This window comes from Pholis gunnellus, assembly GCF_910591455.1.
Source record: "Pholis gunnellus genome assembly, chromosome: 22".
In the NCBI taxonomy this organism is placed as follows: domain Eukaryota; kingdom Metazoa; phylum Chordata; class Actinopteri; order Perciformes; family Pholidae; genus Pholis; species Pholis gunnellus.
In genome coordinates this window covers 884038-907129 of record NC_136549.1, presented here as the reverse complement: position 1 = coordinate 907129, position 23092 = coordinate 884038, and the positions used below count along the sequence as shown (strand labels likewise).

The window sequence follows — 23092 nt, the reverse complement described above, 5'->3', positions numbered from 1 at the left end:
GCTGCCAATGGTACTCCTGCTCATTTCAACACAGAGTTGTTAATAATGTAGCGATCAGGGATCAGCGACTAAAAAACATTAATACTGATCTGCTGAACGCATATTTCTACTGAAGATGGGCCGATAATAACCTGTACAACTTTATTTCACACTATTATGGTTAAACTGTGTAATTAATCCATGGTTTACATGCATGCCGAACAGGGGGGGTGATTGGATCACAGATCAATAGGCTCTGTTCCACCACTATGTTCCAGGAGAGAAAACAAGATGCTGTGCCCTCTGGGGCGCCATTAATGGAGATCATATGACATGGTGCTCTTTGGTTAGCTTTTCAATAGGGAGACATGATGCAGTGCTCCACATGAACGCTGTCTGCTGCTGGTACCCTTTTATTTTAGTGCCCCTGCCCTCAAACAGCTCGAGTCCGCCACTGGCCGCAGCTCCGCGCGTGATCTTCGCTATGGAGGACCTTTGACGCTACTTCAGGGGATATTTGTAAGTCGGGTCTCTTCTGTAATGGAGTAGTCTCGTGTAGTTCTACCTGTTTCCACGGTACAAAGGCATGGGGTTGAGTATGAGTCCGTCTGTTGACTCACTGAACAATGACGTCGTCAGTGGCACGTGCGGGCGCGGGGGATTTCCGTATTTGAGACACTCGACTACTAACGTTACTACCGCTCTGCTGACGGCTCAGCGGACCAACGGGCTCCCGTTCAGATGGACCCGTCCACGTTCCTTTACGATGTCCCCCCGGTGGTCGTCGACACACTGTGTAAAATCCTGGACTGTGGCGATGACAGGCTCGGCTGGCGCGGACTGGGTGAGGAAGAGTTGTTGTCTTTCTGGTCTGAGATCTGGGTTGAGTAATGGAGATACGGGTCTACCGCAGCCACACACACTGACTGTGATCTGAAAGGAGTTCCAACTCTCAAACTGTTGACACGATGCTGTGATAACATGAAACTTTGTCTGTTCACATCCTTTGAAATAATAAGGAACTACAATAACCGATCTTTAAATATTAGAATATGGCCTGTTATTGATACACAGGTAATTACAGTAATCAATTCTGAGTTTGGATTTACCAAGTCAAGTGAAACTGCCATTAATGCCCTTAAGGCTTTTGTATGTTGCATATGGCATGCTCACTTCATTCATTGGTTAAAAGACTTGAGCAACTTCAAGTCATCATATAAACAAGTTGATGTGCGGGTAAAGCTTCTTCTTCTTTATTTGCATCCACTGACACTCTCCGTGTCCACCTTCTGTCCCGGCCTCCAGCTGTCCGAGTCCTCCCCAGCTTGTTAGAGGTTCGCATGTTGGAGCGTGTGGAGGCAGCCGGCCGGAGTCCCACTTGGGAGCTGCTGTGGTCCTGGGCTCAGGAGAATCCAAGGGTGCAGGACCTGCTCAAGGTGCTGCAGGACATGGGCCACCACAGGGCCCTGCAGCTCCTCCAGGGTCCAGCTCAGTCAGGTCAGTTACAAACAAATCAACCAGCATTTCCTCATGTCTGCAGAGCACATTCAAAAGATCTTGATAACTCCAGTGTTGAGTTATTGATCCAGTAAACTGAATTGATGTATACATTCCTGGGCACTGTGTATGCTATTTAAAGCTCCAGGTTGAGTGGATTCAAGGAGTAGTGGAGTCTTTAAAAATGTCAATATTCAATTTGTGTAAAAAATGTAATGAGACCTGTGGGCGACTCAGTGGTAGAGCAGGTCGTCCTTCAATCAGAGGATCGGCGGTTTGATCCCGGCTCCACTAGTCCATGTCAGGCAAGACACTTAAGCCCAAGCCGTGGCTACGGTGTGTGAATGTTGTATGAATGTTAGTTAGTCCTGATGGACAGGTGGCACCTTGCATGGTAGCCCTGTCATCAGTGTGTGAATGGGTGAATGATGACATGTAGTGTTGAAGAGCTTTGAGTGGTCGAAGACTAGAAAAGTGCTATACAAGTACAGTCCATTTAACACTTATTTGTATGTGAATATATATATATATATATGTGTATATATATATATGTATATATATATATTTGGTGGTCTATTTGGTGTGACAATATACAATTTCACAGCTGATCACACTGACTACATTATATGTACAGAACAAGATTCTGTCTTATCAGTCAGTCCAGGAGCCACGTCTTCTGGCCCAAAAAACAATTCTACTGACACCGTAATGTGCTGTCTATTTTGTACCATCCTGCAATAGCATTACCCAAGTCTACAAGGTACAATCTGTACAGCACGACTCCTTCTGTCCGTAGACCCTCGATTCATTCATCGGAAAAAATCCTCTTTAACCGGGAAAGAAAATGGAAGAAACGTCATGGAGAGCAGCTGTTTCCTCTCCCAGGAAGGACAGACATACAGTAGATGTTGTTAGACTAATGTAAAATCACAGTATGGACAATCAGGATGCGAGCATTCTAGGTATATTGTAAACATGAAGAAAATTGTGTCTATAAGGATGTCAAACAGGATCCAGAGGTGTCGACGAACAGATGGTCTTCCTCTCCGCCATGGGACCTGGAGAGAGGACTGGCTAAACGAACATGCTCAAGCACGCCATTCACACAGATAGGACGCAAAGGTTTCCACAAAGTATTGTATTTTACAGTATTCTCGTCGACAAAACAAACACGGACTATAAGTACTAGGATTAATGATTCGCCAAGACTGAGACAGACTAGCTGAAAGTTGAAGGGGTAGTTTTGATGTCTTAAAGTTCTCCAAACTGTGGGCGAACTATCCCTTTAAGGTGAAAAGATGAGTTTTAGGTTTGGAGGTTTAGACGGTCTGATGTCAACATGGAGGTAATTCCAGAGGAAGGGGGTATGATGGGAAAGGCCCTGTGGCTGGCTGACTTCTTGTTAACTCCTTGTCGACTCTTGTTAAATATTGTGGTTTAATAAGCTTGAAATATTGTTAATGCCAGCAAGATTGTACATTGTTGGTCGAGTGATAGAGGGAAGTTGCATTACAAAGGGGAAATGTAAAGCGTTTTTGGTTCCTCTTTGTGGCTCATGTCTGACGTCAGCAACCATGGTGATGCAGTAATCAAGAGAAATACAACTTTAATTTTATATTTGGGCAACGTGTCTATTTACAGAGTCGCCTGTGCCGCCCAGCAGTCAACACGCAGAGCCCCGGTTATTATGCCCCGTTAAGTGAAGTGAACATTCAAATATAATTCATTTAACGGCCCTGTATTGTATAAAGTGAAATTTCCATGTGTGTTTTTATTATAAAGCAGGTTTAGTCTGTGTGAAAGTATGAGAACGCTCAATCCACAGAAATACACACAGCCCGTATTCGGACACTGTGCCTTTAAAGGAGACGTAGGGACTTCCGTGAGGTTGTGACATCACGAGAGTCTTTGTTAGAAGTGCAACTAAAATCTGTGTTGACGCTCATAGTGAGTCCTCAAGCTGCAGTGACGTGGGGGCTTAAAGAGACAGGCACTAAAACGCAGCGTTTCAGACACCGGGTGCATACAGGTTTATTCAGACACACAGTATGAGAAAAAGAGTGTTTTTAAAAATAAAGCATGTAAACATGTTCTAGTAAAAACCCAAAAAGTAAGTACAAACCTGAAAATCAGCACATGTGCCCTTTTAAATCATTCAAGTCATGCATTGATTGTGGTGAATTTTGACTTGCCATGTGTGAATGAACATAAATAAAGTGTTTTGGGTTCATACTGATCCGTCTCTGTTCCAGTGAGCCCCGCTCCAGAAAGTCAGCCACCTGCAATCACTTTCCAGGACATCATCGATGGAACCAGGGATTTTCATCATGACATGAGAATTGCAGAGGGACACTTCTCTGATGTCTTTAGAGCGCAGATGGGAAGTAAAAAGGTGGCGGTGAAGCTTTTTAAACAGGTGATTGTTGACTCTGACACTCTTCGTCAGGAAAATTCGTTGGGAAATATGCTAATACAAATATAAAAAATTCAAATTAAAGGGATGGTTTGGATGTGAGGTTGTATGAGGTACTTCTCCACAGTCAGTGGATCACCTACAGTAGATGGAGTTTGGAGAAGTTTGGAGGCACTGTGAAATAAAATGACTGTTTCTTATCCATCATTTTCCAGACAAATATGGCGTCATGGAAGAAGCTGTGGGACGTCTTCAGGAAAGAAATGGAAATTCCTCATTTGTACGTGTCAACACTCGCTCTCAAAATACCTTTCTATATTTATGTGATGGAGTGTGTCCAATATCAAACGGGGTGATGTGTTACAGGTACCAACATCCAAACATCTTAGACTTGTTGTGCTGCTTCTCTGATGAGGGCCGCTACTGTCTGGTCTATCCTTACCTCCCCAACGGGTCGCTCTTCCACAGACTACACCATCAGGTTGTTCACCCTGCGGTATGAACATGAAGGAGGGTCATTCTGTGTGTGACTTGTTTTCCAAGCCAGAGAAAAATAGTTGCTCGGTAACACTTTCAATTTCAGAAAACAGGAAGTGAACTAGTGGGATACAACTTCTGCTTTTGCATATTATATAATTGAAACTTAAGAACATGAATATAACAATTTTACAATGAGAAAAAAGTAGCAAAGTCTAATTTGAGTTTGCTTCTTTTACTATGATTTTTTAAATTAAAAGTAAAATCGTGTGTGTGTGTGTAAATTGACTTAATTTGGTTACCTAAATAATCGTGCAATCTTTTTTTACTGATATACTGATTGCACAAAAAGTATATATATTTTCTGTATCAGTTATCGTAAAACTAGATCTAAATAAATGCCTTGCTTACCAGCATCGCAATATATCCCATGTAATCACCAGATTGTGGCTAATACACAGCCCAATATGATATGGATTTAAAATGCAATCTGCAATGTGACTGAGGCAGAGTCTGTACATTTGATGTCATGTAAACACAATTATTGGAGAAGCTTGTAGTTATTGCAGTCACAAACATGTAGGTAAACATCCCCACATGACGTGACATCACGTGACTAAACTAATTCAACACTTTTACTACCGTTGCCAGGTAGTGTTGGTTAAATGTTTTGTTGTTGGGGGTTTAATCACCACGTTACACTAAATGCCTTGAATGGTAAACGATCTTGCATATTCTTTTGTGTCATATTTCAAACGTTGCGTTGTCACTGTACAGGACGGAGAGCCCCCTCTCTCCTGGCAACAGCGCCTCGCCATCATTAAGGGAACTGCAAAGGCCTTGCATCACCTCCACACAGCACAGACCAGCCCGGTGATCTGTGGCAACATCTCCAGGTACGAGATACAGAACTACTCCTGTCTGTTGTCACTGTGGCGTTCAACACTTTAGAGAACGAACACTCGCTTCAAGGGAAATATCAAATATCATATCTATGACTGGAAAGATCACAAAGATCCATGTTGGAAGGAAAGTAGTAGAAATTGACTGCAATATATTACACCAAAAGAGGTGATTACGTAATTGTTAACAAGGCAATCATGTATACCTGCCAGCAATGCTACGACATGCAGAAGAGTACTATTTCAATAGAGAGATCGTCACTTTATTAATCCCACAAGGCGACATTATTATGCTACAGCAGCATTTATAGATACAGGTAAAGGAGGAGAAAATATGAAATAGAAAGATGCACAATATATACAATATAATAGAATAATATTAAATTAACTAACTAAACAATAGTGCAAAGATTTATCCAAACAAACAAACAACAGTGTGACAGTGTTCTAGTCATGTCAGTGATTTATTATAAAGTCTTATTGCAGAGCGCAGGAATGTTCTCCTGTATCTGTCCTTGTGAGAAAGTGCTCCGCTGTGCCTGCTGTAGGTGATGGAGAGGGTGGTCTGGTGATCCAATATGGATAATAATTTCAACTTCTGCAGATGTCATGACCCTGAGTTGTACTGGAAGTCAGTGGTGTACAAGGTGAACAGGAAGGGAGACAGAACAGTTCCCTGTGGGGCTCCAGTATCACTGACCCCCGTATCAGACAGCACACAGCCCAGTCGGACAAACTGTGTTCTGCCTGTGAGGTAGTCAGTGATCCAGGAGACGGTGGACGCGTTAACCCCCACCACCTTCTCACTCAGCAGCAGTGGTTGGATGGTGTTGAATGCACTGGAGAAATCAAAGAAAGTGATTCTCAAAGGTCCAGGTGCGACTGAGCTCGTTGCAGCAGGTAGATGATGGCGTTGTTCATCATCATTGAAGCCAGTTATCTGCTTCATCCCGGTCCACACCTCCCTCACATTGTTCTGCTGGAGTTTGGCCTCCAGCTTCCTCCTGTAGGAGTCCTTGCACTCCCTGATCTTCACCTTCAGGTCACACTGAGCTCTCCTGAGCTCGTCCCTGTCTCCAGACCTGAAGGCTGCTTTCTTCTTATTAAGGAGAACTTTCAGGTCACTGGTGATCCATGGCTTGTTGTTGGAATGGTGGTGTTTAATGTATTCAGTGATGCAGTCCGTCATGCTGTTGATGTCCTCCCCATGTGGTCCACACAGCACATCCCAGTCCGTTGACTCAAAGCAGTCCTGCTTTAGCCTCCTGTGTCCACAACCAATACTATTTATTGCCATTGGTGTCTTTGTTATTACCAGCCGCGACAGCTGGTATTGTTTTCACCTTCTGAGTCTGTGTGTGATAACCTGACCCACCAGCTGGTTTGTTACACAGAACCATCTGGGAAGTCGTCTTTGGAAACTGTTTGGAAAAGAGCAGGCACTTTCAAAATATATTTGGCAGGTGATTGGATGAACGTTGGTGAATGTTGATGGTCTGCTCCTAACCAGGAGAAGAGCAAAAACATCTAATGGAGAAAAGCCTTCAGTGATCTTCTTTCAATGACAAATTATTATCCAGTTCTGATAGAACTGAGTGTTGCAGCATCTACGTTCACCTCTTCAGGAGCCGCCCTTGTTTTTTAGAACCAACAGTCGCCTCTCCGTATCGTCTCACACACACCTAAGCCACGCCCCTAGCTGCCAGCTCCTCATAGAACGCTGATTGGTCCATGCTCTGGTTTACCGGAGACAAACAAATTACTTGAAGCCTGACGAGATGGGTTTTTGTGTGATATGTGATCCCCCGGTTCTCGCGGAATCTCGAGACATAGGATCCTGGAGACACCTGCTGCAGCTGAAACTACCACAGAATAAGTCAACATGAGAACGTACCAACCGTGTAAGATGCACAAAACGTTTCATGGTGTAGTTGAGACGTAGGTCAAGTTAAACGATGGGTGCGGTCCGAGCAACGGTGCCGGAAGTAGGGGGTAGGAAGAGGGGAAGGGGAAAAAGAAAATATGACGCAAAATGCTGGAAAAAGAAAGCTCAGCTTTATAAATGGTGCAATGGTCCAAATAAGACTTTTACAATTTAATTGATCAAAGATTTCCATAAAATTACAAATTCTTTTTACCTTTCTTGTCATAAAATGAATTTGTTTCTGTCCTATTCAGTCGAAAGCTAATGCTATACGTAGGGATTATAAAATACTTCTGTAGCGTGGTGGAGCTCCACTGTCTGCTGCCTGTCATCTGTCTGGTGTCTCTCTGCTGTGTCTGCACAGTGCTAACATACTCCTGGACGACGGCCTGCAGCCCAAGCTGTCCAACTTTGGGTTGGCTCGTCTCCGTCCTCATTCAGCCAATCAGAACTGCACTGACCCTCTGGACACGAGGTCCCTCAGCAACCTGGGATACCTCTCTGAGGAGTACATCCGAGACGGCAAGCTGTCCGTCAGCCTGGATGTTTACAGCTTCGGAATGGTGATTGTAACAAGATCATAAGCTTCGCTGCACTTTCTTCATCACGTGTGTTCATCGGGTCGTTTCATAGAAACAAGTTTTAGTACAACAATCAACATTTTACTGAGTTAAAAGAGTTATCCGAAAAAAAGCACATCAAGTATCAAAAGTAAAAGTACACATTACGCAGAATGGTCCCCTGTTATATTATTATGTATATATACGATTCCACTTGATTACCATCACAGATGCATTACATTACATGTAAGCTTGTTTGAACAACTTCAGTAGTATTATATTATTACATCTTTTATAATATATAAATACAGACTCTTATTTTGAAAACATGAGTAAAAAGTATAATATTCTCTCTAATGTCCACCAGGGGGCGACTCCTCTGGTTGTATAGAAGTCTATGAGAAAATGACTCTACTTCTCTCTTGATTTATTCCCTCAGTAAACATTGTAAACATGAGTTTATGGTCTCAATCTCTAGTTTCAAGTCTTCTTCAATACAGCATGATGTTCATTTAGTAAATGATGGTCCATTTAGAGTCAAACAGACCATAAAGCAGGGGATGCTTTAGGGCGGGGCTACACAGTGATTGACAGGTCTCTACCAGAGACGTATACGGAGTCTCTACCTCACTTCTCCGCATTCCAAATATGGTCACTTCTGTTCAATGGTTGCAAAAAAACAAGATGGCTTCGGCCAAATTGCTGAACTCAAGGCTTCAAAACCGCAGTCCATAAACCAGTGGGTGACGTCACATTCAGTTCTTATACACAGTCTACGACATTTACAAATAAGTAATATTGTATATAGGACGAAGTACACAGTAAATCTTACTGTAATGAAGGACTATGATTTCTGATGGAAACATTATTTCTTGCCATTGATTACGGTTTGTTTGCTCTCAGGTTATAATGGAAACGGTAACAGGACGGAAGGTCACAGAGGACGTACCGAAACAAACCCGCCTGGTGAGTCGGCACTAAAGCTGGAATAGTGACGTCATGGGTTAGGGTGGGGTATGTAACCTTTAGATAAAGGCTTCATAATCCATTGTGATGTCTTACAACAGCAGTCATGTATGATCACAGTAAGTGTAAGCACTGTTGGTCTGCTCTGTCAGAGGGACCTGCTTGTAACCGAGGTGGAGGACAGCGGCGGTGTGGACTCTTGTCTGCAGTTCTTGGATGAGGCGGCCGGCCGGTGGCCGCCGGCCGTGGCCCTCGACCTTCTGCGTCTGGCCTTGGACTGCGCTGCTAGCCGCCACCGCAGCAGACCAAGCATGGAGAATGTGAGCAATACCAGTTCATTCTTGACCTTTAGGCACCGCAAAACATCCTAAGCTCAAAGGCCCACATGCTGAGTTTTATGACTTTCCAAAGCTTCTTGTGGTTTTCTTTCATGCTGCTATAATCATTTTTGTTATGACTGCTTATTAAGGCCGTTGTAGGTAAATAAAAAGGACAGAACCGGGGAGTGGGGTAGTATTCAGGAAAAAAAACTTAAATGTCAAAGCGTAAAGTCGTAAATTTAGGAGAAAAAACTACAAGAAGAAACTTTGAATATAACATCAGAAATTTGCAAGAAAAAAAACGTGCAAATGTACAACTTGCATCTCTTTTTTTCTCTTAATATTACCCCCCTCCCCCGGTTCTGTCGTTTTTCTTTTGTTTTCCCTACAAAGGCCCTAATACGCCGTCATATTTAAGTGACTGTGGATAAGATAACTACTATAAATCTCAACTGTCTTCAGGTACTTCTTGCATTGAGCAAGTTGCTTCCTCCACCTAGCTGGCCCCCCGCCGACCAACCCCACAGCCTGGATGACAGAGACCCTTCTGATGCCGAGCCGAGCCCCCCACCCTCCATTCCCGTAGAGCACGATGAGCAGCGGAGCCCCCCCGCTTCTCCGATGCAGGCGGGGGCGCGTGAATGCAGCCAGTCAGAGGTGACTTATCTGAGTGACTTTGGGGGGGCGGACCTGTACAGCAGCTGGCCCGTGCAGTGCAGCTGCCTTGCTGAGACCGGCAGTCTAACCTGCGAGGACTGCAGGGCCAATGGCTTCACCAGCGACAGCCTGGATGGCCCTCAGAGTGAGTGTACATGTATCGGTGCTATCGCTTGGGTTTATTCATCACAGGTGTTGGCTGTGTTTGGGTTATCAGCATATATGAAAAACTAAATTATTGACATCAATAGAATTATTAATGTCAGTAAGATTATTAACAATTATGAATAAGGCACCACCCTGCCAACAGGGACCAATAACCAAACTATAAACTAAGTGTTCACTCACAATGTCAACAGTCTGAGTACTATTACTTCTTACTTCACTTCTGCAGGCAAATTGTCCACTTCTCCCTTTCTCAGGAAGCCAAAACAAAACAAAACAGTCTCTATTGGTCCAGCCAATGTAAAACAGTTTACCTCGGGATTCGTCTAAAAACAGCAACGTTGTGTTCGTGCTTCCTTAGTCCGTCCAGGGTCTGAGGGATAAGCCCTGTTTCAGTGTGCTCAGGAGTTTGGTAGTTTGGTGGCTGAGCTACAGGGGTCTGTGGTCCTTGACCAATGTGAGGCCAGCGTTGCGTTTGGGTGAAGATTTCACAGGTGAGTGTGAAATCCTTTCTGGTGGGGGTGTGGATGCTATCTACCCAAATCAGGCTGAGCCTTGCCTGCAAAATGGGCAGGCCCAGTTTCTTTGTCTCAGAGCACATGGAGAAGCACATGGTCCCAACACAGGTGAAATATACTCTGTGTGTGTTAGCCTACTAAAAGTAATCAGTTGCTTTGTTTTGTGTGTTTCAGCTGAATCTCTTGTGGTGGAAAATCCAGCCAAGGAGAGACTGAGGAACAAACTGAGTCTTTACGACAGAGGGCTGATTCACACGCAGGAACTGTTCTCTGAGATAAGCCTTCAGTCCAGAGCAGACCAGGATTAAACCGGTTCATAAAGCTAAGGTGATCAAAAGTCATATTGATTTCATTCAGACCAATATTTAATTAAAAAAAGAAACAAAACCAACAACAACTTCCAACAGCCATATTCCTTAACTAAAGTGTTGTCAAAATGAGAAAAATGATAGCTTGACCCCTGAGGAGCTACGTTAGCGTTAGCCACGGCAACGTACGGTTACCAGACGTAATAGTTCCCTCAGTGTAAGTGAAGATGGCCATCAGAGGGCATTCAGAAGTGGGCGGTGGACTGAAAGGTCCAAATTATTATACATATTCCAAACTCCAAATTTCATTTTTGCTTCTTTTGGTATGTTGGTCGGACACATATGCAACACTGATCACCGTAATATGTGTGGTATTTGTTATAAATGTATGTTGGTACATAGAGGGTGATAAGAAGCTGCACATGGAGGGACTTAGGACCCAGGGGAATGTAGGTGAAGCATGGAACCTGTAGGAGAGAGAGAGAGAGAGAGAGAGAGAGAGAGAGAGAGAGAGAGAGAGAGAGAGAGAGAGAGAGAGAATTTATTTTTAAGAGCACAATCCGATTCATGCACAAGATGATTGACGCGTGAACTCAAACTGAGAGCAGATCAATTCATTGTTTTTAATTAAACGTCAATTAAATTATATTTGACCTGGAAGTGAAGGGTCATCTTGTTATACCCCTCCTCCGCTTTCAAAATAAAAGAGCAGTCTTTGGCATTCATACTTTCTTAAAAATCTAAATGAGAGTGAAATTAAGTTAAAAATAGTTACCGGCTATATATCATAGTGGCGTCTGCTTTTGTACAACCTCCCACCACTTGGGGGCGTAGTGCCGGTGTGAATCAGGGCACAGTATTCTAATCAGTGGGGTCATTGGATACAGGTGGTTGCTAGTAAGCAGAAGCAAACAGTTTTTGATCGTGCACATTTAATGAATGTAAATGTTATGATTTATTGGTATATGTAGAGAAAAATGGATAACGACAGAGGAAGTGGTTGTCCTCTGTTTATGTGAGAAATAAAATGCCTATATTGGAAACTGGACTTCGTTATTTAAGGCAAGCGTCAGAACAAACATTTCAGCAACCGTGGTGACTTTTTCTGGCAAGCAACAGTCACTTCACGTCTCTAGTTCTGCTACATCCATTTTGATTCTTTTTGTTAAACTGTCCATTGGGAGTCCGACAATGAAGGAGAATTGCAATGCTCAATCGGCTCATTTACAGGATCAAAGTAGTCAAGAAATTGAAAAAGAAAGGGAAATTAAATTCTTGTATACTTGCATACTAGTCTTCACTACATGGTCGGTTTAACATCAAAATGGATGCACACACAATTCTGTTAAGTCTCCATTGGGTGTCTGGGTTCATGGATGTGTTCACGTGTGTCCCGACCCTTGCAGACATGGGCATGAACTATGATTTGTGCTTAAGGATTGCAATCACTTTTACGCAGTAGTAACACTGATTGAGGGTTCTCTATGCTGCTGAGTAGATATTGACCGTGTGCCCTCAGGAGATGTGTTGGCCAAACCTCTGTATCAGAGGGTGGAAATTGGACAGGTTGAGCACAGCGGGTGCCACCGTGTGGCGCTCACTGTCAGCTGTCTTCTGATGCTTCGCCTGTTGCCCCAGATTTACATGACAGCTTAAAGCCTCAACTTTAAGCTTGAGTGATGCTGACATTCAGGGCAGGCACTGTTAATTGTGATCAAGTGATCCGTACCTGTTCAGACAGGAAATGTCTTAGTTAAGTCTTCGTGTGTTGAATGTGTCAGCTTTTAGATATTTAAATCAATCTATTTAGAATATAAAAATAAGAAAAAGCTTTTCATTTGGAGCAGGAAACTCTTGAATTAAACGGGTTATCCCACAGGATTCTTTCATAACTCAAGAAGATTGAATGATTCTTTAGGCCAGGGGTGTCCAAACTTTTTTCAAAGAGGGCCAGATTTGATAATGTGAAGATGCCCAAGGGCCAACAGTCCCTGCTGACATTATTTTAAACAATACAAGTTGCCTATACATACACTATTATTTAATAATTATATTTTCAATGACACAGCAGGGATAATTTTATTTTAAATATGATCTTTAAAATGTAGCATTCTGGTGTACTCTGAGAAGAAAATTAAGTGATAAGACATTTACTTTAAGCAAAAAACTAATTTATTATTCAGTTATTAATCAGTATTTCAGCTCTGGTTGAATAGCTGGATAGTTTTTTTCAATCAATATTATTATTATTAACCTTTTATGTAGACAAAATCCATTGAGAACGAGGTCTCATTTTCAAAAGTTTGTCATTTAAAAACAAAGATAGCAAGAGTAGCGAGAACCATCGCCTGTACAAATAAAGTGATTAGTTTTCATTGAACCCCGTTACTGTATTAACTTCTACTGTTACTGTAAAGCTGTTAGAATTGTGGCCTATCTTCTATTTGCAATTAATATGCATTCAATCCAGTTCAATTATTTAAATTAAAATGAAGAGTAAAGTAATAGCTGTGATCTATACACACCTCTGCATTAGCAACCCGCTGAAATGAAGATACAGGCACCTTAACCCTCTCTATCATTACTTCAGGGCCCTGTTGGGACCGGAAGTCATCCGGCTGTGGTCATCACAGTGAACAGTGTCTGGGAGTGTGATGACAGGGCACGTGAACCCTTGTTACTGTAGTTCATCTCCTTGGAGCAGAGGCAGCATTTAGCATACCCTGCCTTATCAATATTTCTAAAACACTGCGACAGCAGGAAGCTGTACTCACGTCTGTTTAGAGTAGACCTCCACCTTTATCCAGGCCCAGCTCCTTCACATCTCAGCCCTGCATCAAGCTGCGCTACACAAACAGCGTCCTCTCCCTGAAGCTCTTTGACCTCATCATCTCATCAGTATCTGGGCCTCATCATCGTGGTCTTAAAAGTTATTGTCACCACGAAATCATCCTCATTCTACTTTGAGTTAAAAAAAACAACCTGCCAGCAGATCCGCCGGTGTTCCGGTTTAACGTTAACGAGTGACCGCGTGAACTGAACCGGGCATGTTTCATCGCGTTACGTTTTTTTTCCTCCTAAATCGCGATAATGACGAATGTTAACAAACAAAGTTCCGCATGCAGTGGACGTTATCCTTAACCGAGCAAGTCTGAACTGTAACGGAGGGAAAGATGGTGTAGACATCTTAACGCTGATTGGCCAAGACTCGACACATCAAAGATGTTTTATTGCGAAGATCACGTCATCACCTTTTTTCCTCGTCTCAATCCAATCTGAGAAACGCTGGCTGGCCAGATGACCCCCCCCCCCCCTAAAGAGAAAACATCTACGGATCACGTGGATGATATATTTTCATTCAAAACGGCTAATTTCGCTGAAAAGCAACACGTTTGCAGGTATGCATTTGACTCGTGGGCCCGCGAAAAAGACCGCTGCTGTGTGGCCAAGTTATCTTGGAGTTGCTTCACTTTTCTAGCACGGTCGCTCTCTGATAGCTTGTTGAAGTATTAGCATGTTTTTTCTCGTAGTGTCTCTTTACATTATATCACTTAAACAAGGCAACAGTCTCATGACAAACTAGGCAGACACAGTTGTTTCGGTTTTCGGTGAAAAAATATGAAAGCGGCGGCCCTCGGTATCGACTTTCCTTATTTTACTTGCCGTAGCCATGACAGTTGAAGGGTCAGAGACAATTAAAAAAAGCCAGACAGTTACAGAGTGGTGCTGCCACCATGAGGTGAAAAGAGGAATTGCATGTTGAATTTGTATGATTTGTTCATTCCGTTTTGACTGTGCTGGCGGGCCATAAATAATGCATTTTAAGACAGAAGGCGCGGGCCGTATAAAATCTGACCTCGGGCCGTGATTGGCCCGCGGGGCGGTCTTTGGACATGCCTGGCTTATGACCAAGGCTCGGGAGTCCTGTGGGGGTTACTGTGGGAGTATGGGGGTCGTTGCTTTGAGCCATCTGATCTTGTATCGCTAAAGTGAGGGCTAATTCTGTGTAATCAACACAAAGTCAAACATGTTTTCTGCGGGGGCTCGGCCTCCAGGGTTACAGGGAGTAGAGCCGCTGCTCTTTGGCCTCAAAACGGGGGCTAGCTTTGGTGGTTTCGGCATCAGGATTCCTCCTGGACGCCTCCCTTCAGACTTTTTCTCGGCAAGTCCAACTGGTAAGAGTCCCCAGGGTAGACCGAGAACACACTGGAGGGACTATATATTTCTTCTGGCCTGGGGACAAGGAAGAGCTGCAAAGTTTTGCAGGGAGAGGGACATCTCAAATACCCGGCTAAGCTTGCTGCCACTGCGACTTGTACCGGATAAGTGGAAAGAAAATAGATGGAGGGCCTGTGCTTCCATACCGTTGAGACAAACCACTCATACAAAAACCAGTTTCTACTGGTTTCTACTGTGGTTTCTACTGTGGCCACGTTCCCCATAAAAGCATTTCAAGGGACAGACCTGAAATGCTTTCAGTGTAGGCCAATTCACTTTATATTGTTGAGGATGCAGCAATAATGTCGAGAGCAAATTAAACCTTCTTACTGTGCCTGACAATGGTAGTTTTCTTTGCTAATTGGCTAAGTACACTGACATCATTGAGTGTACGTATAGATGAGGTTCACATTCATTAAGCAGGCTGTTTCTGATAAGTGGCATATAGACATATTCTATAAGATCTTTGTTCATATCACCAGATGCTATCTCAAGCTAAACGTTCACACACCTATTGCCCCTGTTGATAAAGGGAAACTTTCTTTTCTATTTCGAGGGGAAAACAGGTTTGCTGTGAGGGAATGTTTCCATTCGTGGTTAACGATTTACTTTTTACAAACTATATACCAAACTCTCTGAATCCCTTTAATCTTCCTTCTCACCAACAGTCACCACAACCAGCAGCATTAGTAAACACACCAATGAGATTTATTTTGTTGGGATTTTACATTCCACAGTTGAACATTTCCTTTTTTTCTCATATTTGTATATGTTCAGTCAACAGACACATCACTGATGTTAAAGGTTGATGAATCACTTATGTTTTTAACATCCGTCCACAATGGAAGTTTTAGTATCTCTGTCCTAAAACCCCTTCAGCTCTGGTCTGTTTCTGAAGTTAGTGCGTTTATAGCTGGAAGTGAGTCCTGCTGTTTGGGTGAGTCACGGTCCAATCCGTCTGTCTGAGCTGACTCTGGGATGTCCATGCCCTGACATAATGCAAGTCCACACCTGTGCTTCCCTGCTAACTCAGCTTTTATGAGTTCTGACTTTGAATTTGACTTCATGCGTCTCACAATGTGATCTTGGCTGACCAAAATGAATAATTGAATGTTAATAGATATCTGCTGCCATACCCAAAGCCGAAAGTAGAGGGTTCCCATACAGGTTTGGGGCATATTGTTACTTAAAGCTCCAGTCTTGGGTCAGGTTTCAAATGTGATTTAGAAAGACATTTCTCTCTTTCAATTGAGTATTGACAATCGATTCACTTATTCTTATGAAATGTTATTATATATATTTATATATATATATAAATATACAGCACTGTCACATCACGATTGTGGAGGTCAGACAAAAACAGTACCTTAAAATGCTCTTTTTGTAACCTGTAGCATATTAGTCTTGGATCAAGTCAGGTTTGGGTCTAAAATGTGTCCGTGTCAGTCAGGCTTGATCAGGGCAGGCCCATGTAGAACTTCATGTTAAAGTATGTTAGGAACACCACCTTGCTCCTCCTCTCTCCCTCTGTATTTTGTGATGCTCATCTTTACTTACTGTTACCAGACATCTCAGCAAAGGGCTTTAAAACGGTTGATGACTTTATTATTATATAAAATGATGTTGTTGTATAAATGTGTTGGCTTATCTACATAGTTTATTATCTATCACTTATGCTCTGGTCTTGTCTAAGAAGCCTGTTTGAAGGCTCAGAGGAATGACTCTATGATGACTGGCTTGGGTAGAACATGATCCCCAGATATTGAGAAATTGAAGCTCTGATCGTCAGTTGTCCCCAGATAACAATGACATTATTATTAAAAACACAGACTGAGTTATATCTCCTTACCCTGCTGGATGTCTAAGGGTGAGTGGTTTTCATTGAAGGTGCCATTGTTATGCTAATGTTCCTGGCCTCGCCCGCCTTGCTCCTCCCCGGCTCCACCCTCTTATCCAAATATGGTGACTTCCAGTTCGGAAATAAAAAGTGTTTATAGCTTGAAGGCTTGGTGAAAGGGCAAAATTAGCTAATTCTTTAAATATGGGGACAGTGTTGTTACATAGAAAGCTAAAGAACTTGAAGTAGGTGTGAATGTTGGATTTTGGAAAGTTGCAGGAATGGTCAGACACCAGCCTCCCAGTTTCAACATTAGAAATGTGTTGGAGGGGGGAGTGTGTTTCTATTGTTGTCTGACCACCTGCCAAGCAGTTGGGATGAAGCATACTGGCGGTCGTGTCTAGATGGTTACCCACGAGTTTCGAAAATGTGCAAAAACTCTTACGAGGCTTGTTGCTCGCCTAACCTCAACCATTCAAGGTCAATGCCTAACCTCAACCATTCAAGGTCAATGCCTAACCTCAACCATTCAAGGTCAATGCCTAACCTCAACCATGTTGCAAGAGCTCTACAAACGTATGGGTTAACATCTAGACACGACCCATACTGGCACTTTTTGCAACGTCCACTGGACTGAATCTTGACCGGAAACATTTGGAACAAAGGCATTTTCTGACAGTTGTTCCTGAACACACGCCACTGGTCTGCAAGACTGCTGCTGACTTGCTTGCCAGTCCCCAGATCCAAAAAAAGGTTGAGACTCCCAAATCAAATCCAGAATCTTTACAAGCCACAGATAGCACATCCAGATTTCTCTTTCCAGGACGAGGGCCTGGAAAAAAGGACCCAAATTGTGATTAGCAGGAATTATTCTTGAACAGATCCTAGTTCAGGTTTTGGATCAGCTATACTGTGGTTTTCAATAGATCTTTTTTTTTTCATGGAGACTGCAAAACAGCCCCTCGACACACATACACACATTTACCTCTATGACTAGAACAGAAAGAAATCGAACAAACACTTGCTCTGAACGCACACTCAGTCGACAGTTCTTTCACAACATGAAAGGTTCAGTAAAAAGGAAAATGAAAGAGGAATGCAAGTATAAAATGTTAAATGCCAGAAGGGATCATCAGACAGAATGAAATGCACCTACACCAGAATGAAAATGGTCCAACATGAAAGTTCCTGGTTGTCACTTCTGTGGAATATTCTGTACAATAATGTACAGTGGAGGTCCTGGATCTCCTCACTGCCCGAATGTCCCACTCTGAAGCTGGATTACTGAAAGTCAACAGATGGCCACAAAACATGATCCAAGCCCAGTAAGTTCCATGGTTTCTCATCTGGTCCATTCCCTTGTGAATTATCCCACAGGAGGCTCCAAGAGACCAAGTCCGTGAGAAACGCAATATTAACAATCTGACTGTTTCCCTCCACAACTGCTGATTCATTGAGTTCTCCACAATCACAGTAGACGAGTTAATAGAAGCAATTCTTGGTCTGAAAACCGTTGTCCATCTCCTTTAGAGGTTTAGAGCACCTCTTTTCTGTAACCAATACAAAATGTCTTCAGTGTCTTGAAGTATTACCTTCGAAACCTTCCTTTCTTCAAGACTCCACAACAACAAAACAAGCATAACTTCATATTTTTGATAATATTTCTTTAGTTCTTCAGTTTTTTTTTCAAGATAGCAGATCATCAAGACACCCATTTTTAAACACACACACAAATACAAAATCTGTATCCAGGAGAGACTGGAGATGAGCAAACGGATGGAAACAAGGAACAGTTTTTCTGTTTGTTTGTTGTCAATCTGTGGTTTCAGTTGGTCTTCTAACAGTTGCCAGCTTTAGCAGACAGTGCCGTTCTCCTGTCGGGACTTGGGGCAGGTGGATTGGGTTATCGGCTGGACAGATGGAGCCAGGGTGCAGAAGAAGCCAGCGATGAGGGTGAGGCCGAGGCCTCCCCAGGCGCAGAACATGGACCAGCCATAGCCGTGGCCGATGTCGTCAGTTAGGCCGTATAGGTCCCGAGGGTAACGGGAAAGCTCAAAGTTGATGCCGGCAACACAGGTGCATAGGGAGATGATGCAGAAGGTTCCTGCAAAAACAGAACAGGATGTTGAAGGAGAAAAATACATCAAACCTGTCAATGAAATTGAAATCTGACACAACCCCGACACCTTCTCGTCATCCGGTGCCTGGTCACATCCTGCCATGCGAGGACATTCTAATACTCCTAAGAATCCATAAAGAGGAGGTCAGGCTGATGGTGAATATTCAACGCACACAACTTTGACACCACATTAAGGCTGCTGAAACACTTATAGTTAGGGAAGGTTTTGGTTAAATATTAAACATGCCAGCTTGTGTTTTCAAGTCAGCGTTGAGCTTTTCTGTATGTAACCAATACAACCATCCTCCCCTAACCTCACAGGGCACGTCAATTCTTTTTTGGTGTTTTGAGGTTTTATATTATTCTGTAGCTTCCCACTGGTGCATTCAAATCAGAACATTACATTTTAGTCAAACTCACTGAGAATGACACTCGACTGTGTTGCCCCTCTGAAAACAAAGGAAGTGAGCTTCATTGTAGAACCCGAAGGACACATCACAAAAACTAGTGTGGACGATCTTGTGTTCTACCAATGTGGAAGAATTTCGGTCACACAGTCTGGTAAGATAGTCTATAGTCTATAGATATAGTCCATAAATAATGGAAGGCCCTCTATAATGCCAAAGCAGCCTGTTACTCATCATTAATAGAGAAAAAGAATAAGAACTCAAGGTTTCCCTTCAGCACTGGAGCCAGGCTGACAGTCACAGCTCTATTGAGCCACGTATTCCAATAGGCCTCAGTAGTTGAAGATGAAAAGCCTGTCATCATAGATAAAAATGGAGACAGTGGCACACACTATGAGATATTCTCTCCTTGCAGGTATTCATGGTGTTGCACTAAGTTCACGTGAGAAAAGAAAGCTTGAGACCAAAGTTGAATCCCTTTGGATTTAAAATGTTCCTTTTGTCTTGGCAGTGACCAAAACATTCACTCACTATGTTGGTAAAAATGTAACCCTGATAGCATTACATTTCTTACAAATAGTATTTGCAGATTATTTTGAGTTAAGTGTGGTATTGTTTGTACTGATAATTCAACCATTGAAGTTCCAAGTCCATCAAGTTGTGGATCCATGCTCTACTAGACCATCACCTGATGTGGTCTCTGCATTGAATGGAAAGGACTTGTACTTCCTGGCTGCGTGTCATTGTTGCTTCTTCTCTGCTGGATCTCTCTCTGGGCAATCTTTGAATGAAACAGTGATTCCTGAACATTTACCAAAACACTAAGTATGGGCAAAAAGCCAGCAGATTAAAAGGAGAACATGTCTGCTATGTGTTTCAATAATCCACTTTATCTCATCTGAATGAACGTTTTACTTTGGACTGTTTGTTAGAAGCAGATGAAGATGCAGCTCTATTTGGCCTCATTTTGGGAGCGCTGTTACCCTGTAGGCTGATTTGTATGGGGTCAGATCAGTCTCAATAATCGCAAATGCACACAGATAGACTCACAAATGCAAACAGAAAGATTCACAAATGCGCACAGAACAATTCACAAATATATTCGATTTACAAATGCACACAGAAGGATTTACAAATATATTCGATTTACAAATGCACGCAGAACAATTCACAAATACATTCCAATGCACAAATAAATAAATTACGATTTATATAAATGTAAAAAAAAAAATCACAAATATATTTCTGCATTTGTATGTATTTGTGTGTGGATTTGTATGTATTTATTTGTGGATCGCACTGCATTCATTTGCAAATCGCTTCACATTCGTGTACGGATTTTTGAGACTGTTCTGCCGTCGCTGGATTCACAAATGCGTTTTTTTCAACATAGACCTGTCTGTAGCCAATCAGATGTCAGCCTCATTTTCAACCAATCACATGAACGCAACTTCATACATATTCATACATATTGTAGCCGTCTGTGTTCACCCAGAGCTCTACGATACCTCATATCAGTAGAGACTGGACCAAACTATGTGTGTGTAAACCATATGGTACAAACAATGAGGCCACTAGGGTAATGCTGCGGTTCACACCAAACACGATTCGCGCCGCGTTAATCGCGCCGCCGTTCTCGCCAGGGGACTATTTGTGTTCATTCGCGTGAATCGGTGAATCGCGCTGGACACGCCGGTGAGGGAGCGCGGCATAGTCCGGAGGAGCTCCGTGGAGCTCCGTGGATTTCATCGAACTGTATTCACTGTGTCTAGCAAGCCACACGTCGGCTGTTTACCATAGCTGTATGAACACAACATAAACTGATTTGGCTATGATTTAACGGCAATAAACCAACAAAAAGGAACTCCGAAATAACATTTATACACATAGTTTGGTCCGGTCTCTACTGATATGAGGAATACAGAATACAGTTCGATGAAATCCACGGAGCTCCTCCGGACTATGTTATGAACCAGACATGACGGCGTTTGGTTCCCCGTGATATCTGGGACTTCCACAACACATACTAAGCAGAAATAGAGGTTATTTTTTCCACAGTTGACGGCGGACAGTTGAACGGCTATCAGGGCGATACGCCGCGCTCCCTCACCGGCGTGTCCAGCGCGATTCACCGATTCATTGTGAATCCAGCGACGGCAGAACAGTCTCAAAAATCCATACACGAATGTGAAGCGATTTGCAAATGAATGCAGTGCGATCCACAAATAAATACATACAAATCCACACACAAATACATACAAATGCAGAAATATATTTGTGATTTTTTTTTTTACATTTATATAAATTGTAATTTATTTATTTGTGCATTGGAATGTATTTGTGAATTGTTCTGCGTGCATTTGTAAATCGAATATATTTGTAAATCCTTCTGTGTGCATTTGTAAATCGAATATATTTGTGAATTGTTCTGTGCGCATTTGTGAATCTTTCTGTTTGCATTTGTGAGTCTATCTGTGTGCATTTGCGATTATTGAGACTGATCTGACCCCATAGATTTGCGCTGATTTAGCCACTGCAGACTGACCTAGCCTATTTCTTGTGCCTTTACTGCAACACAATTGACTTTTTAATGGCCTTTTCATTGTATTAACTGTAGGGCACAGCACTAATCTAACTCATAATTGAGTGTACAGTTGTCTCCTGCCAATTCAGAGCTGTGCTGCACACAGCATATCAGCATGTGTGTGTGTGTCTGTCTGTGTGTGACTCACCTCCCATGAGGAAGAGGAGGCCGGCCACATATTGCATGAGGCCTCTGTCCCAGCAGCAGCCGAGCACGCCAATGATCCATCCAAACAGGATGATGGCCACCGCCATGCCCATGAAACCTGCCGTCATTCGCCGCAAGTCTGAGGAAACACAAAAGGAGAAATGTTCACAAGTCAACACTGACCTTAGCAGGACACTTCAGCTGTGAAAACAGAAAACATGACACACACACACAGCAGAAATACAACAGAATATCCCCTCCAGGCCATAAAGACCAACAATGAGAGTCACGCTGGTCTAGTTCTAATGAAAGTTCTACAGAATGCATTTTGACACTTTCAACTGACACAAAACCAGCTACACACATCCCGCTTATCTAGTCTTCCGACTACTGAAAGCACTTCAACACTACATGTCATAATTCATTAATTCACACCCATTCATACACTGATACAGGGGCTACCATGCAAGGGGCCACCTGCCCATCAACAACATAACGCACATACCCATTCATACACCACAAGAACAGGCTGCGGGAGCAATTTGGGGTTAATTGTCCTGCCCAAGGACACATGGACATGGACGAGCGGAGCCGGGGATCGAAGGATGACCCTGCCCTACCACTGAGCCCCTGTCCTTACAAGTCAGAAAGAATCTGTTCTAATGTTGAACTTAATGACTAATTGTGATTTAGTCTGGATTAATGCCACAGTATCGCAGTAAAAAAAATAAAATGGAGACATGCTCACAAATAGCACTGACGGGGACAACAGATGGGGGCGCTCCAATGTAACTTCTCAGACGGTGCACACCCGAGTGGCGACCTCCGGGTCTTTCAGTTCATAAAAGATAATGCTAACATTTTGGTCTCTTAATCAGCAATCGCTTGTCCTAAAAGCCCCCTGGCTGTTAATTTTTTTAATTCAGGTAAGTAGCCTACATAATTGTTTCAAGCCAGTTTTTCACTAGCTGAAATTAGCATCCCAATTAATGTCACAGATGCACCTTGTTAACCATCTGGTAACTTAGCGAACCTGGCCCTGCTCTCAACCCTCTCGCCCAACTATGGTCACTTCTGGTTCCAACAAACCAAGA

At 42.9% G+C, this 23092-nt stretch overlaps 2 protein-coding genes across 3 annotated transcripts in view; one reads left to right on the top strand and one right to left on the bottom strand.

Moving 5' to 3' along the window:
* The first annotated feature begins 481 nt into the window (after positions 1–481).
* On the top strand, positions 482–11723 carry irak3 (interleukin-1 receptor-associated kinase 3). 2 transcript variants are annotated; one of them, XM_079184111.1, is made up of 11 exons: positions 482–823; positions 1285–1476; positions 3729–3892; positions 4105–4169; positions 4256–4370; positions 5144–5262; positions 7557–7755; positions 8656–8718; positions 8871–9038; positions 9501–9840; positions 10553–11723. In XM_079184111.1, the coding sequence occupies exons 1-11, from the start codon at positions 721–723 to the stop codon at positions 10684–10686; spliced, it is 1662 nt and encodes a 553-aa protein (XP_079040237.1). In that variant the 5' UTR covers positions 482–720; the 3' UTR covers positions 10687–11723. The 2 variants fall into 2 exon arrangements, with proteins under 2 accessions (XP_079040237.1, XP_079040236.1); XM_079184110.1 differs by having other exon boundaries at positions 4256–4385.
* Positions 11724–18594: 6871 nt separating this feature from the next.
* LOC306714240 (transmembrane protein 178B) overlaps positions 18595–23092 on the bottom strand; it is a gene marked incomplete at both ends in the record, with an annotated part of 86749 nt that continues 82251 nt past the window's right edge. Inside the window, 2 exons of the mRNA XM_079184209.1 lie at positions 18595–18845; positions 22000–22137. Of these exons, the coding sequence (XP_079040335.1) occupies positions 18595–18845; positions 22000–22137 (389 nt within the window). The remainder of the gene's footprint in view (positions 18846–21999; positions 22138–23092) is intronic.

Excerpts from the sequence above, each read along its gene's own strand:
- irak3 (XM_079184110.1), top strand. The coding sequence starts at position 721 with ATGGACCCGTCCACGTTCCTTTACGATGTCCCCCCGGTGGTCGTCGAC. Across the intron at positions 824-1,284 it reads GCTCGGCTGGCGCGGACTGG|CTGTCCGAGTCCTCCCCAGC; the intron begins GTGAGGAAGAGT and ends CCCGGCCTCCAG. Across the intron at positions 8,719-8,870 it reads TACCGAAACAAACCCGCCTG|AGGGACCTGCTTGTAACCGA; the intron begins GTGAGTCGGCAC and ends CTGCTCTGTCAG.